The sequence below is a fragment of the Lipophrys pholis genome (genome assembly GCF_963383615.2).
Source record: "Lipophrys pholis genome assembly, chromosome: 4".
Lineage (NCBI taxonomy): Eukaryota > Metazoa > Chordata > Actinopteri > Blenniiformes > Blenniidae > Lipophrys > Lipophrys pholis.
Window position 1 is genome coordinate 8,493,499 of NC_137637.1, and position 16,058 is coordinate 8,509,556.

Here is a 16,058-nt window from a genome sequence, read left to right on the forward strand (position 1 = left end):
GGGGTTCTCAATTCCGGGCCTCGAGGGCCGGTGCCCTGCACGTTTTTGCTCTCTCCCAGCTTCTGCACACCTCGAGCTGATGTTGATGTCATCGTCTAGCTAGTGAAAAAGCCAAGTAACGAGCCCCTTATTGGATTCAGGTGTGTTGCAACTGGGAGAAACCTAAAACATGCAGGACACTGGCCCTCGAGGCCCGGAATTGAGAACCCCTGCTGTAGAGGCTCCAGGGAGAATAGCTGTTACTTAGGCTGCAGCTAAAAGATATCAGAATGAATTACATGAAATCCAAAGAGCTGTTAATTTACAAGTTTTCATGAAGTGGTCTTTTGAAGTGAGTCAGCCACTTAATGTGATGCATTTCTTTCTAGTGATGCAGAAGAACAACTCATCTAGGAGTCTGAATGGACCCAACTTTTCAGTTTGTAAATCAAATGAAACAGTTGCTCCGTAACCAAAAAAGGATAACAAACTCCAGAGTTCCTATGGCAAGTGTCGCAACGGTAGAGCCAAAAGATTGATTGAGACTCTTTTCTCCAGTGATTTACCTGCTCAGGTCCTGGAAGTTCATTCCCCGCCGCTGGTTGACCCACTGCTGCAACTGGGCCATGGAGCTCTTCCTCTGTGCAACTCGTTCTGGCACTGTTCTTGGTACGAAACCCCTTCTCAGCGTCACATGCTCCAAGGGGTCCTTGCCATCATGGGTCGCTCCAACGTTTGTCTGAGATTGTTTGTCAGCAGAAAGATATCCGCTGTGACTCCGGGAAGGCTTTGCTTTGCTATTGCTGTTATGGGACACAGTATTGAGGGGGTCATGGCTGGCCCATCCATTCGGTTGGGGATGAACGTGAGCAGTGTCTTCAGGTCCAGATCGCCCTCGATCATGCTGGACCTCAGCTACTTTGGTTTCGTGTCCTCGCCTTGTATCACTTTTTGTTCCCACCTGATTGGAGCAAGGACTGGAGGATTGGGGTGTTTCAGGGCTGTTGATATCAAGAAGGGGGGCCACCCCACCACCACATTCACTCTGTTTGTATAGAGAGGAGTGTGTTTGATGGACCGGGTCCTTGGTGACCATTGTGTGGCTGAGATCAGCTGTGTCTTGGTTACTTCTGTAAAAACATGGGAACAAACAATGTTTTAGAATTAACAGACATTAGCACAGTTTTTTAAAGAAAGTAAAAGTAATCCCACTGAGCAACAGTGGCCCAAATCGTGTCTTTAACACATAATTTCCATATCTCCGGAAGACGTCTTCAGGGAAGCCAGAATGAAAGTTTTTTGTATGTCTTTCCTGGACATTGCATGGATGTCCTGTCTGAATATCATATTAACGTCCAAACAAGACCTCAGGATGACGTGACGCAATGAAAAAATAAAAATAAAAATGTGACCGCACCTGGAATCAAACCCAAACTTCTTTTATGACAGGCAAGATTCCTATCCTCTGGACCAACATCTCTCTCGAGTTTACATTGATTCTGACAATAATTTTGTAAGCAAGCTTAATAGAGTATTGTATGAATTGATGTTATCTAGGGCACACTGTTTGTCTCGTCACAATCCTTTTTTCTTTTTGAGGTTTTGGTTTGATTCCAGGTGTGGCCATAATTTTTTTTATCATTGTGTCACGTCATCCAGAGGTCTTGTTTGTATGTTCATATGATGTCTATGCAATGTCGAGGAAAAACGTACAAAAAAACTTTCATTCTGGCTTCCCTGAAGACGTCTTCTGGGTGTATGGAAATTATGTCTTAAAGATTTGAATCACTCTTTGCTCAGTGGGATCTTGATAATAGGTGGTGAAACTACTGACACACACTCTTTCACTAAGAGTAAAAAGTAACAAAAGTTAGCACACTGTGAGAGTGAATGTGTAAAAACATGTTGAAAGCTGCAGAAGTCAGCTCATCTTCAGAAGCATCAGACATTCGCCTGAAAAGATATTGCTGCAGAGAAAATTGACCGAAGATTTTACATCTGTCTAGAGATAGACAAAAAAGTGAAAGTCCAATCATTTGTGGCATGATTAGTCTTCAGTGGCAAAATATGAGAAGAATATACTGGTAGTAAATAGAAGACATGGTTTTTAAGAAACGTCTCTGTATTTGGCACGAGGAACCAATAAAACGGCTTTAATTTTTCCTTTGTGAATTACATTTTTTTTCAAAATTGTAAAATTTGATGGAATTTAAATTCTATAATGTCCCATCCACTTTCTCCTGCTTATTCGTTTCCAGGTCACAGTCTAAGCACTGTCACCCAGATCACATTGCCCCGATTACGACCCTTTACTGCAGGTGGTGAGCCCGCGGGACGGTGGTGCCCAGCATGGGACACGAACCCACTACCTTGAGACTGTGAGACTCATGCTCTACCAACTGAACTAGCCCTGGGGCATTCTATAATGTAACCATACTTATTTACACTTAGACCAACTCCCTAACTTGTGGTAATTTATTATTATTATGGTGTCATTCTACTGGTCTGAACCACTCAACATCACTCGAGAAGTGTCAACACAATGACACTAAGGAAGTGTGTAAATCTACAACTGAACTAATTCATTAGGAAAATCATTCTGGTGTGACCCAGACAGAGACTGGAGATCAATCCAATATAGAACCTGTGAAATGATCCCAAGAGAGGCATCAGACATTCTAAAAATATGAAAAAATGAAAGCAGTTCTGTCTCGACAGTTAAAAAGAGGATGATCAGCAGCAAGTGGAAACGGAGGTTCAACCATTTATTAAATGCACTGAAGCTGACCAGAGTCAACTTGGTCAGCTTACAAGCAAAAAAGTCATTTTTCCTAAAATGTTTTGCTGCAGCTGCTTAGTTCTTGATCTTGATGTGCCATGTCATACAATAGAATTCACCACAGTGGCAAAAACAGGAACAGCAATTGCTTTTTTTTAAAAGATATAAATGTCTTCTTTATAATGTTTACACTCTGAAATTATATTTTTTGGATTGTACAATCTGGCAGTTTGGCCCACAGGCCATATGTGTGACAGCCTGTGATTTTGACTGTTAACATACGGTTCAATACACCATTAGTTCCACTAGATGGCATTAAAGTTAACTATGTTTGATTATAGTTCATCATGTTAAACATGCAATACTGATTGCCATGGTGGGATGCATTCAAATCAAAATAGATTGGGGACAATATTGTGAGGCGTACAAGTTATGTGGAGTACAAGTATGCATGTCTTAAGGGCACCTGTGTATTAACTGATCGTTGTGGACCTCTGCAGCCCCATTCATGGCTCTGATCCACTCCATCTGCTCTTCATGGCTGTCTGTGCTGAAGTAGTAGGTCCTGGTTCCAGCGTGCTCCGCCTGCATGCAAAACACAATGGGACGCTTCAAGTGGTCGTCTTCCTCCTCCTCTTCCAAACACACCTGCAGGGTGAGACAACATAGAGACCTAATGGAATGAACACTGAATACAGTAAATATTGTAAATATGACTGCTGCTACTATATGTATTGTTTCGCCATCTTGGGCTCCTATACTTCTATGCATATATCTAGATCTAGATATATGTGTCTACGTTATCTATTTATATATACATATTCTCTTCTCTGTGTGAAACTATCCTGTTTTTAACTATTTGTGCAATGTAAAACTGCTGCTGTGACTACCGAATGTGGGATTAATAAAACCTGATCTAATCTAATCTAATCTAATCTAATCTAATCTAATCTAATCTAATCTAATCTAATCTAATCTAATCTAATGTATACATAACATTGAGAAAAGTTGAGTAAACATCTGAATCCACATCAAGCATTTTCTAAAGGTCAGATCGTCATGTCAGAGCTGAGATAAGTTCATATGATAAATGTTGGAGCTCAGATAAAAAAAAAAAAAAAAGATTTTTTTATTGTGTGCTTTTTATTGCTGAAAAAACAACAGTGAAAAAATATGTAAGTCTTTTCTGTTATTAGCTAAATATAAAGTTAACCTGAGACATGGGCACAAAGTGTCAATAATGTTTTATTTGATGCTTGGTATCCATTCAGAAAGGACAGCAGCGGCATCACACATCAATACTAGTGAATAACAACAGTACGATATATCTTTAGAAACCAACATGCAATTGAGTGAAAGTTGCAAGCTATGACAGTTGACGTAGTTTCATCATCACAGTCAATAAGCATGCAGCCATCCAAACAGCATGCAGACATCAGCCATACACATGCACCTTCAACAGAATCAATAATCACTACCATTGAAGGAAAATCATCAGCAATGTACCTGTGTACTATTACCTTTAGCAGGAAGTACGGTGTCAGTAAACCTCACAGTGATGTAGTTGGTTGGGAGAGACAGGACACAACATTTAGAGGAATGTTCTGTGTTAGTAGCATCAAATGTGATGATACATGTTCATTAAGTCTGTGGCTTTCCGCACAGGTCACCACTGTGGCTCTCTGAGAATGACGCATGAACACACGTGCGCATGCACACACCATCCCCCAACCCCTTTACTCCTGTTCCTTTAATATATTGTGGGTTATGAATAGAATGTTCAGAGAAGGAATTTCCCCAAAGGGATAAATAAACTATACTTTATTTCTAATACGATGTGTATGGACCTCAGCAATTTTGGAAGTCCACCACAAGATGGAAGCATGAGCAGAAAGGCTTAAGTTAAAAACTGCAGCACTTTGTTCATATATTAAAACCACAGAAATAATAATATTCAACTGATCTCAGATTTTTCCCTATTTGGTTATGATTATGAAAATATATGAGTATTTTTAAAAGATTGATTATTCATTTTCTTGTACGTGTGCATCTGTGTCAGTGACATGAGGAGAGATGCTATTAGAAAACACAAGTTCTTCATTCAACCTTGACACGTGTGTGTGTGTGTGTGTGTGTGTGTGTGTGTGTGTGTGTGTGTGTGTGTGTGTGTGTGTGTGGGAGAGGGTGAGCAACGTAATATGACACCAAGGAAATGATGTCACTGAAAAGCAGGAGTATTCCCTTCCACGGTGGAGTCCGATGATGCTCCACCTCTGGTAGCAACACAGATCTGTGATTGGCTGCAACTGTACGGTAAGAAGCAGCAGTAGCCTAGCAACAGAGGGAGGGGTGTGTGTGTGTGTGGTGCCTCCCTCATTCATTGTCCTTTCTTTGTTCGTGCCAGATAGTTAAAGAGGAAAAAAATAAAAGGAAGGAGAGAGAGAGGATGACTAATACCAACATTATCTTTCCAGTAATAAAATATTATCAGCATTCTATTTTCTTGGAAGAGGCTCCATTCACATGTTATGCAAACCTCCATAAATCAAGTATAAAAAAATTGTTAAAACTGTTTCACAGTTTGTGGTACTTTGAGAATAAATATGATGTCATTCACACATTGTGTAAACATAATAGGATTAGGGTTGTATACCAAGACGTGAAGGGATTGCTTCCCTCATAAGGATCATTTGGTACCATTTATGTAGTGTTTTGGCAGTTTGGCTATCAATAATGATTAACAATAATCGAAGACAGTTATCAATTATTTTATCGAAAATTTAATCTGATCTGTAACAGATACAGTAGAAGCACCACCATAACAGGAAATGATAGCCAATTCAGTTATACCAGTCTCATAAGATATACTAAACCATTACATTTGAATTTAAATTAATAGTTAAATTAATTACAAAAATTAGAATTAACAGTAAAGCTTGAAGGATTTTGGAGTTCTTGAAAAAGAAGAGGTCAACTTTCATTCACCTTCGTGCACATTAATAAGACAGTAAGTGTTCTTCCAAAAATTATATTTATTTCCAATGAAAACAAACAAACCACACAGATTCTAAGTACAGCTTGGTGTGTGGAGGTGTTTGTTTGGTGTCATCCCAGATAGACGATTCCTAGTTAGACGACAATGCCCCCCCCCCCCCCCCCATAGTATCATATGGCTTTGTTTCTCGCAAAGATCAAACGCAAAGAATGGTCTTCTTTGCCCACATGACACCCCCCCTCCCCGAAACTTCAGCACTGCCGTGTACATGTTCCAACTCGCTAATGACTGTAATGTTGCTAACAGCTCGTTAACATGTCGGAGGGGGGAATTACGTGATGCACCTGAACGCATCACTCAAAGCTGTCAGCTACGAAGCGGCATTATCTCGATCTGACAGAAATACATTTCTGAAAACCGTATTTCTGAAGATTGCATCCGTGCCGCTGCATGGTGCGCTCTGAGCAGCTGCCAATGTTTATGTTTTTGTGTCAAATGTACTTAATATCTTGTGTTTTTGTGTCAAATACACTTAATAATTCTTCCAAATGTGTCAAATATACTTTGAAATCCAATCCTTCAAATCAATAATGCTCAAACAAAATAGTCGTGGCCGAGTTGTCTGGGTTTGCATTTTTGTGGACAAGTTGTCCGTGGACAGGTTGTCCGTTCACCGAGCGACTTATGTGTTTTTTTTCATCTTCATGACGCATTTTTTGATGCATTTTTTGACCGATGCGATAAATACATTTCTAGGAATTACTTTGGATGAAAAGCTCAGCTGGAAGCCACATATATTTATCCTGAAGTTAAAATTTGCTAATAATATTGGCATAATGTGTAAAATCTGATCAGTATTAGATAAAAATTCACTCAACTTATTATACAACTCTCATTCTTCCAGATCGGAGTTATGGTGTGGAAATATGGGGAAATAATATGTTGATAATAATTATAAAAGTGAACCAACGGAGAGGAACTTCACAGCGCAGCTGACGACAGCTGTCCATGGACGAGTTGGCCGTTCACTGCTGCGGGGAAGCAGCCGTTGTTGAAGACACTGTATGTGTCCTTATAAAACATGTGTTTTTAGTCTGACATCGGGAACGGCTTTTTATTTATTTTTTCTTTCCCCGGCCGTTGTTGAGCTACTTTATCTCTTTATAAAACATATGTTTTTAGTTGGACATGCTTTTTTTTCTTACTCCCCCGCCACGATTTTAAACTGTGTCTTTATGTGTAAAAACTACATTACTATTCATATTAGGTCACTGGAATGTTACAAATTATTCACTTGAGTCGTCTAAATGTTTTTAGTCCGATACGCTTTGTTTTTTTTCTCTCCTTGTCGCGATTTGAAACTATGTGTCTTGATGTGTAAAAATACATAACTATTAATCCTGAAATGTTACAAATAATTCACTTATTATATTAAGTCGTCTAAATGTTTTTACTCCAACATGCTTTTTTTTTCCTCCCCCACCGCGATTCTAAACTAAGTTAAGCTACGTTTTTAAAGGAACTATGTGTCTTTATTGTGTAAAAATACATTACTATTAATCCTAGGTCACTGAAATGTTACAAATAATACACTTACACAAGTGGTCTAAATGGGAATTGTCTATCTGGGAATCGTCTATCTGGAATAAGGTGTGAGTTTGTGTGTGCGTCCGTGTAGAGACAGAGAGAGAGCGACAGAGAGGTGGAGGGAGTGTGTGTGTGACCTGGGACAGAACTACTAAACAAGATGGCATGTGTTGGGAGAACAATAGAACATGGAAGCTGGACTTTAGCGTCTGCTTCCTGTGTGTCTCTATTTCTAAAACAAGTTCATGTGGGAAAACGTCTGGAGTTGTCAGATGGTGTCCAATTACATGTGTGATGTTGTCTTTGTTGTGGTATGTGTAGGGTTGTGAGTTATAAAGCAAAGATGAGCATGCAAACCCTCGGTTTACAGGTTGCTTACTACTCCTAATGTCATTATCAATACAACTCAATCACAAGTAATGGAATTAACACTTCTTCACAAAAGGTAAACAGTTCTGTGCATAGCATCATGTTTAACTAATCATCTCATGTAAATATCCAGTAGTTACCATGTCCTTCATGTCTCTAAAGAAGGAGTTTGGTTGTTGTCCAGGCCTGGGAAGCTGGTGGCTTCTGTGGCAGTTAGTACCTCTGTGCTAACTTTGGTTGGCTGCATTGTGCAGGCTGAGAAGAAGAAGCTGAAGCTGGTGATTCAGGAGCAGCCTTTGCAGCGCCCTGGTTGTTCCCTTTCAGACCTGAGCAGCTGGTCGCTTGGTCTGTGATGGCTTTTCCTGGTTGTTGAAGGAAAAGCACAAAAAGGATCTTTCAGCCATAGGTGTCTTTCCTCAGGGAACCCGTTGGTCTTCCCTGGTTGATGGGAGATCAGACGCTGGGTGCTGGCCTCTGATTCAGGGGAAGTTCTGATCCTCGTGGTCAGGTCAGAAGAAGATTTGAGGAGTTAGGACATTCGGCTGCAGGCCTCTTGGTGTTAGCAGGATGAGCTGCTCCAAGCAGCTCACCTCCTTACAGAAGAGCAGGTGCAAAGAAGGGGGACATGAATCTCTCCAAAGGTTTTTGATAAGGCGGGGGCATTTCAAAGTGTTAAATCCTGAGAGCCCCATCCAATCCATGACAGGCTGAGAGCATGGGGGCAGGCAGTGTACCTGAGAAGGGAAGGACGTGAGGATTTCCATAGGGGTGCTGTGGCTGCAGGACCCCCTGCTGGGTGTGGTGCTCAGGCTGAATCCTAAGAGTCAGACTCCACATATCCTGACCTTATATCATGACAAATGAAGAATGTGTTTCATTAGAAATGAACCAACTATAATGTGGTCTTGGAAGGTCCCAACACATGTAACCAGATTTTTTTTCTTTAAAAAAATAAACTCCCTCCATCCTCGATAAAGCTCTATCATGTTCGGGGTTGTGGGCACTGCAGCCAATCCCAGCTAACTGTGAGATCCTGACAAATGCTCTGCCCATCACAGGACAAACACACAGACACACACACACACGCACGCACGCACGCACGCACGCACGCACGCACGCACGCACGCACGCACGCACACACACACACACACACACACACACACACACACACACACACTATGCTCGTTAAGGCTGTTTAATGATTGACCTGTCCATGGCGAAGGGAATGACGTGCGGAATTTAGATGTGGTTTTCCTGGCAAATTTCAGGCTGAGCATCACTAAAACGGCCAAAATAGCTGGACTGGACCCGCTTTTTAGAATATTCAGGCTGCGGTTGATACATGATTGCCTCCATAATACCCTCAGGGCTCATTTCCATGCGCATAACGTAATATAACGTAACAATCCAGAACATCCCCGCAGAGGGTCGGAGCCTAGCGCACAGGGTGGATGACGAGTTTGACGTCACACGTACTTCAGTTTCACTTTCACGTAACAGCAGAGGACATAAGGCCCGTGGGCCAAAACCGACCGCAAGAGGCTCCAATCTGGTCCCACCAAGCAAGGAGGTTTTAAAGGATTTATACAAGTTTTTTTTGACATTTCATGGAAGAGGAGAGGGAGGAGGAGGAAGAGGGGGATGAGGAGGAGCAGCAGGAGGGGGAGGAGGAGGAGGAGGGGAGCAGAGCAAGAGGAGGAGGAGGGGGAGGAAGGGGAAGAGCAGGAGGAGGAGCAGGAGCTGACAGCATCGTGACTGTAGTGAACATTTATATGTATTGCCCAAAATTTCTGCACAGTGATTTAGATATGGTAAAACCAGTGAACAGTATAAAATGTGGAGTGATTGAGTGAGTGAGCATTGAAATGCTACTTGATTTTTGGTTTTGAACACATTTTATGTGAGATTTACAGTTTATCAATTATAACACCAAGAAAATTGCTTTCATGAACTCTCTCAATTTTCACAACATCTACCTTTAATTGTGTATATGTAACACTTTTACTGTAGCCAAATAACATGAATGAAATTTTACTTGAGTTTAATGATATTTAATATTTATGTTAAACTACCTTTGCAGTTTGCATATTTCACAACTAATAATTCCCAGTAACCTCTGTAAATTACCCCCAAACAGAAAATATTTGTGTCATCTGCAAAGAGAATAAATTTTATTGCCTTTGTTATATTATTAATGTCAATTATATTTATCAAAAAAAGTTTTGGACGCATACTGGATCCAAATACTGGGCAACACCACAAGCAATGTCCAAGCATAATGATTAAAGCCACGTTTGCACGTAGGAAGGTATTTACATTTGTCTATACATATCTGTCTGTCCAAAGTCAGAGTTGTTAATGTGTAAAATAATTTGTCAATGTGAACCTGAATCTGAAAAAGTTGTCTCAAAATGTGTCTTTCTGTAATTAGATATTTAAAAGTGTAAAAAATCAAATTATCTGTGTTAGAATTTGTACATGTAATGGGATTTGTCAATGTGTATAAAGAGTTTTCAATTCGTACAAAGTTATTTATAGTTGAAAAGTGTTTTCAGCTTCAAATGCTGAAAATACAGAAAACTCACCAGTTTTAAGTGGAGTAGCTTCACAATTGGCTGGGTTTTTTTCACATGACTTTTGCTACAGTTCTGCCCTGATAGGACTCAAAGCTGTAAAGCTAGGGTTTTATGCCCTGAGTGCTGGCTCACAGATTCCTTCATTCTGGCAGTCCACCAATTATGGGGGCATTATTGTCACAAACTATTTGTTAATGTGTTTGGAAATCTGTCTGTATTTCAATCCATCTGTCCAAAGTGAGAGTTGTCAATGTGTAAAATAATTGGTCAATGTGAACCTGAATCTTCAAAACTCGTCCCGGAATTTCTCTTTCTGTAAATAGGTATTTAAATGTGTAAAAACTATGTGTATGCATACATTCATGGTAACTTACATTGAAAGCAAAGCATTTGGGTATTCAATCAATTTGATCCGCTATGAGGCTACAGCATTCCTGTAACTGCAGCAATGAAAGAAATGAAAATCCAGTAATAACAAGGACAAGTGTACCCATAGACCTGTTTGTTACCAGGGCTCGACATTAAGGCTTGTCCGGACTAGTAAAAGCTTTACTCGGGCAAGTGAATCAGCTGCCCACCTTGCCCAAATGGGCTGGTGGTTTTAGGGATGGGACCGATCCGATATCAACCTAATTCATGGATAGGTAATTTCTGATCCAACCTGTGGAGATTTCTGATGCATGAGCCTCGTCTGTGCTTTACTGTTGCTGAAATGACTCCACAAGTGTTTCCCTGCCGCTGCTCTGCTCACTGGACGCAAAATGTGGACTGGATTTCCTGAAGGAAGGCGGGTCTCAATGAGACGAGGAGTAATGAGTCAGGAAATCCATTCCACAGTTTGCAGCCAGCGGGCAGGTTAGGGAAGTAGCACTGCGGCTATCCAACTTTTCATGACAATATGTCCGCTGTTTGAACGTATTTTACGCTCAAAACATGCCAAAGCAACACAGCAACGTGGATGTTTGCAAAGCCGTTGTACAGCGAGGTGGTTGCTCTGTCGCCAGACGTCACCATTTTAAACCGCCAGCTTGCCAAGGAGAATGGCACTGATTGCGGCATCAAAACAATGAAGAGCAGCGCCTCCGCTGTAGCAGTCTATTCACACCTCCTACTCTGCGCAAAACTCCGTGAAAATAGTCCCAATCATTTGTGTTGTGTTAGAGCTGGAAACACTGCTGTTTGTGCTGCGTTGCTAAATAATTTTCCCAGGGATTATTAAAGTGATTCTGAGGTTTTAAAGATAGAACTAGTTTATTATGAGATGATGACGTCACACAGACCCCCACATTGTCCGAATGGAACAAAAACAGTTGGTACTGCATCCTTTTCTGACCTTATACTAACCTCAAGTTGCCTTTTGAGAGAATATGTGCATACATTTGTACATTGCATACTTGCCTGTAGAGAGGAGTTTATTACAACCTCATATAAAGTCAACAATAATGATAATAATAATATTAAAGCAAACAGAGCTCTGGTATCAGAATCGTATCATCAACATTTTGTATTTAAATTTATTTAAAAAATTTATTTGTTATATTTCCTCCACTGTGTAAGGGTCTTTGAGCTGGGAATCATCATTGCAATCCTCAGGAATTTCCTCTGCCAGTTTTGGTCAAAGATAGAATAGAATAGAATAGAATAGAATAGAATAGAACTTTATTTGTCTTTGTGATAAAAACAACAAAACTTCGTTGGTGACAGCCAGTCGGTAGCAGCGATATTGACTAAAAAAGATATAAAATGCTAAAAGAGAATAAAGAATAAATAGAATAAATAAGAAGTAAGAAGTAAGGTGCATAGTAGGAACACAAGGTGCATAAAAACAGCAGCAAGTATTATTTACAATGTAAAGTGAAGGCAGTTTTAGATTAAAGTAGAATGTTCTATGTCTCAGTCTGTGACTGAGGTTGGTGAGTGTGAGAGTGGGGGGCGGGTGAGGGGAGGGGTGATGGAGGCTACAGCTTTGGGGAAAAAGCTGTTCCTCAGTCTGCTAGTCCGAGTTTTTATGCAGCGGAATCGCTTTCCTGATAGGAAAGCGATTGGAGATCCTGGTGGCTCTCCTCTGCAGGCGTCCAGCATAAACAGCATCAGGTCAGGAAGCTCAGCTCCAATGATCCTCTGGGCTGTCTTCAAAACACAAGCCAAGTTTTTCCTGTTCTCTGCAGTGCAGCTGGCGTACCATACAGTGATGCCCTGACAGAGCACGCTCTCCACAGTGCTCCTGTAGAAGTTCACCAGGAGCTGAGGGGAGAGACCAGCCGGCTTCAGCATCCTGAGGAAGAAGAGCCTTTGCTGTGTCTTCTTCAGCAGGTGGGATGTGTTGACGGTCCAAAGAGGTCCTTGGTGATGTGGAGTCCCAGAAATTTGATGTCGTCCACCACCTCCACCCTCTCACCGTTTATGTGCAGTGGACGGGGGGTGGTTTTCCTTGTCCTCCTGAAGTCCACACTGACCTCCTTGGCTTGGGTGGTGTTCAGAAGCATGTTGTTTTCTGAACACCATTGAGTCAGGTGCTGTACCTCCTCTCTGTAGTGAGCCTCAAAACTTGTGGCCCATGGTGGCGGTGGGGTTATGGTTTGTTGTCAGGGTAAAGAATTCTGCCTGAGGCCTTCACAGTCAGTTCTGCAGCATAAAATCAGGTTTTGAGTTGGCACCACAGGGCTTTCTAGAAGGCGTACGGTGACACTAGCGTATTCATGTCTTCTGATTGGATAGTCAGATATTACTTGCTACCTGACTGTATCTGCAGCAAGCTGCACAAGCAAATATAAAGTTGTATTCAATTAATAGTGGTTTTGTCAACCCACAATGGCTGAAGGAGGAAAAGAAAGGGACTTGGATGTATATTTATTGTTAAAGCCAATTTCAAGACACACTTTTCAAGAGGTCACGGAATGCACCGCCAGCACTCAGAGTGCATGAGACTGGACCAGCAACTTTATGGCAGGATTCTGGACTATGTTATTTACAGGATTTCAAGACCTCCAAAAAACTGATGTTTGCCACCCTCCTGGACCCCCAGGAGTATCTGGAATAACAGAAAAATGTCCTGCATGCAGCCACCTGCAGCTGAACTCAGAGCCACAGAGCACTGTGGATCTTTCTCGGTTAAAGATGCTCTACCAGAAAGAATCTTTAAAATATACTGTACTTCCCATAAAAGGTATCACTTCTGCACAGAGAATAAACCAACATAAGAAAACAATACCATCACCACTCATTTCCACAAATTTCCAGCCCGCAGTTGCTTAAATCTACCACACTAAAGTCAATGTTTACAAACAAACCAGAATTTATGTCCATCAATTGTGTTTATTTTTTGCTAACTGATGTGATCTGGGGAAACCTGCCGCAAGGGTTCCTGGGATATCAAAGATGGCGCAAGCGAAAACATCAACATTTGACCAATTCATCCCAAAAAGAAGCCAGACTTTCTCAAACCTTTCAAGCCACAAGGATAGTCTGAAATGTTGTAAAACTGATCGTTAATCATTTTTCCAGTTGAGATCTTGCGAGATCATCTACAAATGCTCTTTTTATTTAATCAAAAACGATAAAAATCAAAAATTACATTACAGTTGTGATGTATAAAGCACATAACCACATGCTGCACGAGCATATCAAGGAGAAGTTCAAACCCAGGGAGAGTCCATATGACCTGGCTTTCAGAAAACAAATGTGAGAACTCGTCTAAAAAGTAGATGTGTTTCTGTCACGGGGGTTCAGCTTTGGGATGGTCTGGATGATGCTTTAAAATGTTCCCGTTCAATTCACACTTTTAAAAAAACTTTTAAGACTAACCTTTAAGTCATAGAAAAATATATTGCTCAAGAATAAACACCAGGAATATTAATAATATGATCAAAGATAGTAATAATAACAAAAACTAAATATAGTATATAAATACTAATGGGAAATATTAGTGTTTGTATATATGTTACACCCTGAGAAGGGAAGGAACATATTATGAAGGACACAGGGAAATGGTTTGGATTTTTACAATTTTTATTTACTTAATTTTCTTTTAATTTGCTCGTTGGTTTTAATTTTAAAAAAAGTTGTTGAGCCTGAAAAGAAAGCGGGTTAAGTAAAAACCGGAACCCGACAAAAACCCATAACCACACCGTGTCCTAAACTAATAAAATACCAAAAGAACAGATACCTGGTGGGCTGCCAAAACACAACAAACCCTGTAAGTAGGAACCGGTACCAACACCCAATCTAAGAAAAGAAAACCCCAACCTAATTCTGATAGGAGAAATAAAAAGCGAAAACAAGACCTCCGGTCCCACCAGGGAAAAAGGATCTAACCTAACCCCAAACAAGACGAAGGCGGAAGAGCTGAGGAGGGCAGCCGCTTGACTGCGAGTCCGAACTGGAGTGAGCGAGAGAGGAAGCCATCAGCGCTTCAGACACCACCTATTTATAGGCGGAGAGGCGGGCTTTAAAGAAACCTACCAAAATAATATATAGCAAAAATACAGAAATAACCCCTCAAGAAAACTAATAAGGGAACATAGAGATAAATTTACCTCATGCAAAAATATTACTTTATATATAAAAAAAACTAAATAAGGAAACAATCATCTTGACCTCTCAACAGAAGTAGAATAATAATAAATAGGAAAAACCTTTCCTAATACCTAACAATATATTATATTATTGGTACAAATGTGCAAATGTTTAACCTACATGTATGACTGTACATGTATACTGGATAATTGGTGTACCGCATATACTGTGTACAGCTATAATATGCTGTGTATACATGTGTATTTGTAATATGTTGTGTGTACTTGTGTAAATAAAATGTATTATTATGTTTTAATTTAACTATGATGCTCGACTTCAGAGTCTGATGTCATGCGGTCATGCTACATCTTGTATTTGATTTGTCAATAGGGTTAGGTTAAATATGTGTTTAACATCAGCCTAAACCCTTTCGGGCTATAAATTTGTCAACCTATGGATGAAAAATTTCTCTTGCTTATTTTATTTTGTTGACCGCTGACCGTGTATTTTTCTTTTTACAAGCATTCTATAATCGCTTTGTCATCCATGGTCGATCCCTGAATTTTTTTTGTTTTCTGTTTTATGGACAATTTTGATCATGTATTAATGTGAATTTTCTTAAGAAAGTGTTATATGCATTATCTATATCTTTTTCTTTATATACAGTTTCCAAGTTCAGTGCTATTAAGTGGTCCTTGAATGCATTCATGGCTTCCTCTGTCCTCACTCATTTGTGACTACGAATTTCATTGGGGTGATTTTTTCCGTAGTTGCTGTCATACACTGTAAACACTGATAGGAGATCACCGATAGTCTGCTCACTATATTGTTTTCACTGCCGATGGTGAATATGTTGTCAATGTGGCACTGAAATGTGATCCTACTGGGTCTGGTCATCACCGATAGTGACACCGACAATCAGCAAATTATGGCCAGGGATAAAACCCTCAGTGTTTGTATATTTTTGCACTAATTTACTTGCCCTCTCTTCCTCTCTCTCCCTCTCTCTCTCTCTCTCTCTCTTTTTCCCTTCAGTCCAGTCCGTGGCCCCACCACGGAAGCAGTGTTTTAAACTTGTTTTTTTCTTGAAAAAAAAAAAAGAAAGAAAAACAAAAAAAACTGCAATCCCACAGTGAAATTCATGCCCTGTTACAACGTGGAAACATGTGCTTATAGACAAATGCGGCCTATACTGTATATGGACAACTATATTTTTTCTTTATAAATATGGTGGGTGCAGCTTATGTTCATTTAAAAA

General features: G+C 40.3%; 1 protein-coding gene across 4 annotated transcripts in view; it reads right to left on the reverse strand.

Annotated features, from left to right (window-relative positions):
* Positions 1-16,058, reverse strand: part of plekha6 (pleckstrin homology domain containing, family A member 6) — a 177,984-nt gene that overhangs the window by 44,587 nt on the left and 117,339 nt on the right. For 3 of the 4 annotated variants that reach the window (XM_080462391.1, XM_080462394.1, XM_080462392.1), the window contains 2 exons: positions 3,225-3,406; positions 546-1,109 (listed from right to left, as the gene is read on the reverse strand). In XM_080462391.1, the coding sequence (XP_080318517.1) occupies positions 546-1,109; positions 3,225-3,406 (746 nt within the window). The remainder of the gene's footprint in view (positions 1-545; positions 1,110-3,224; positions 3,407-16,058) is intronic. The other variant, XM_080462393.1, reaches the window with a different exon arrangement.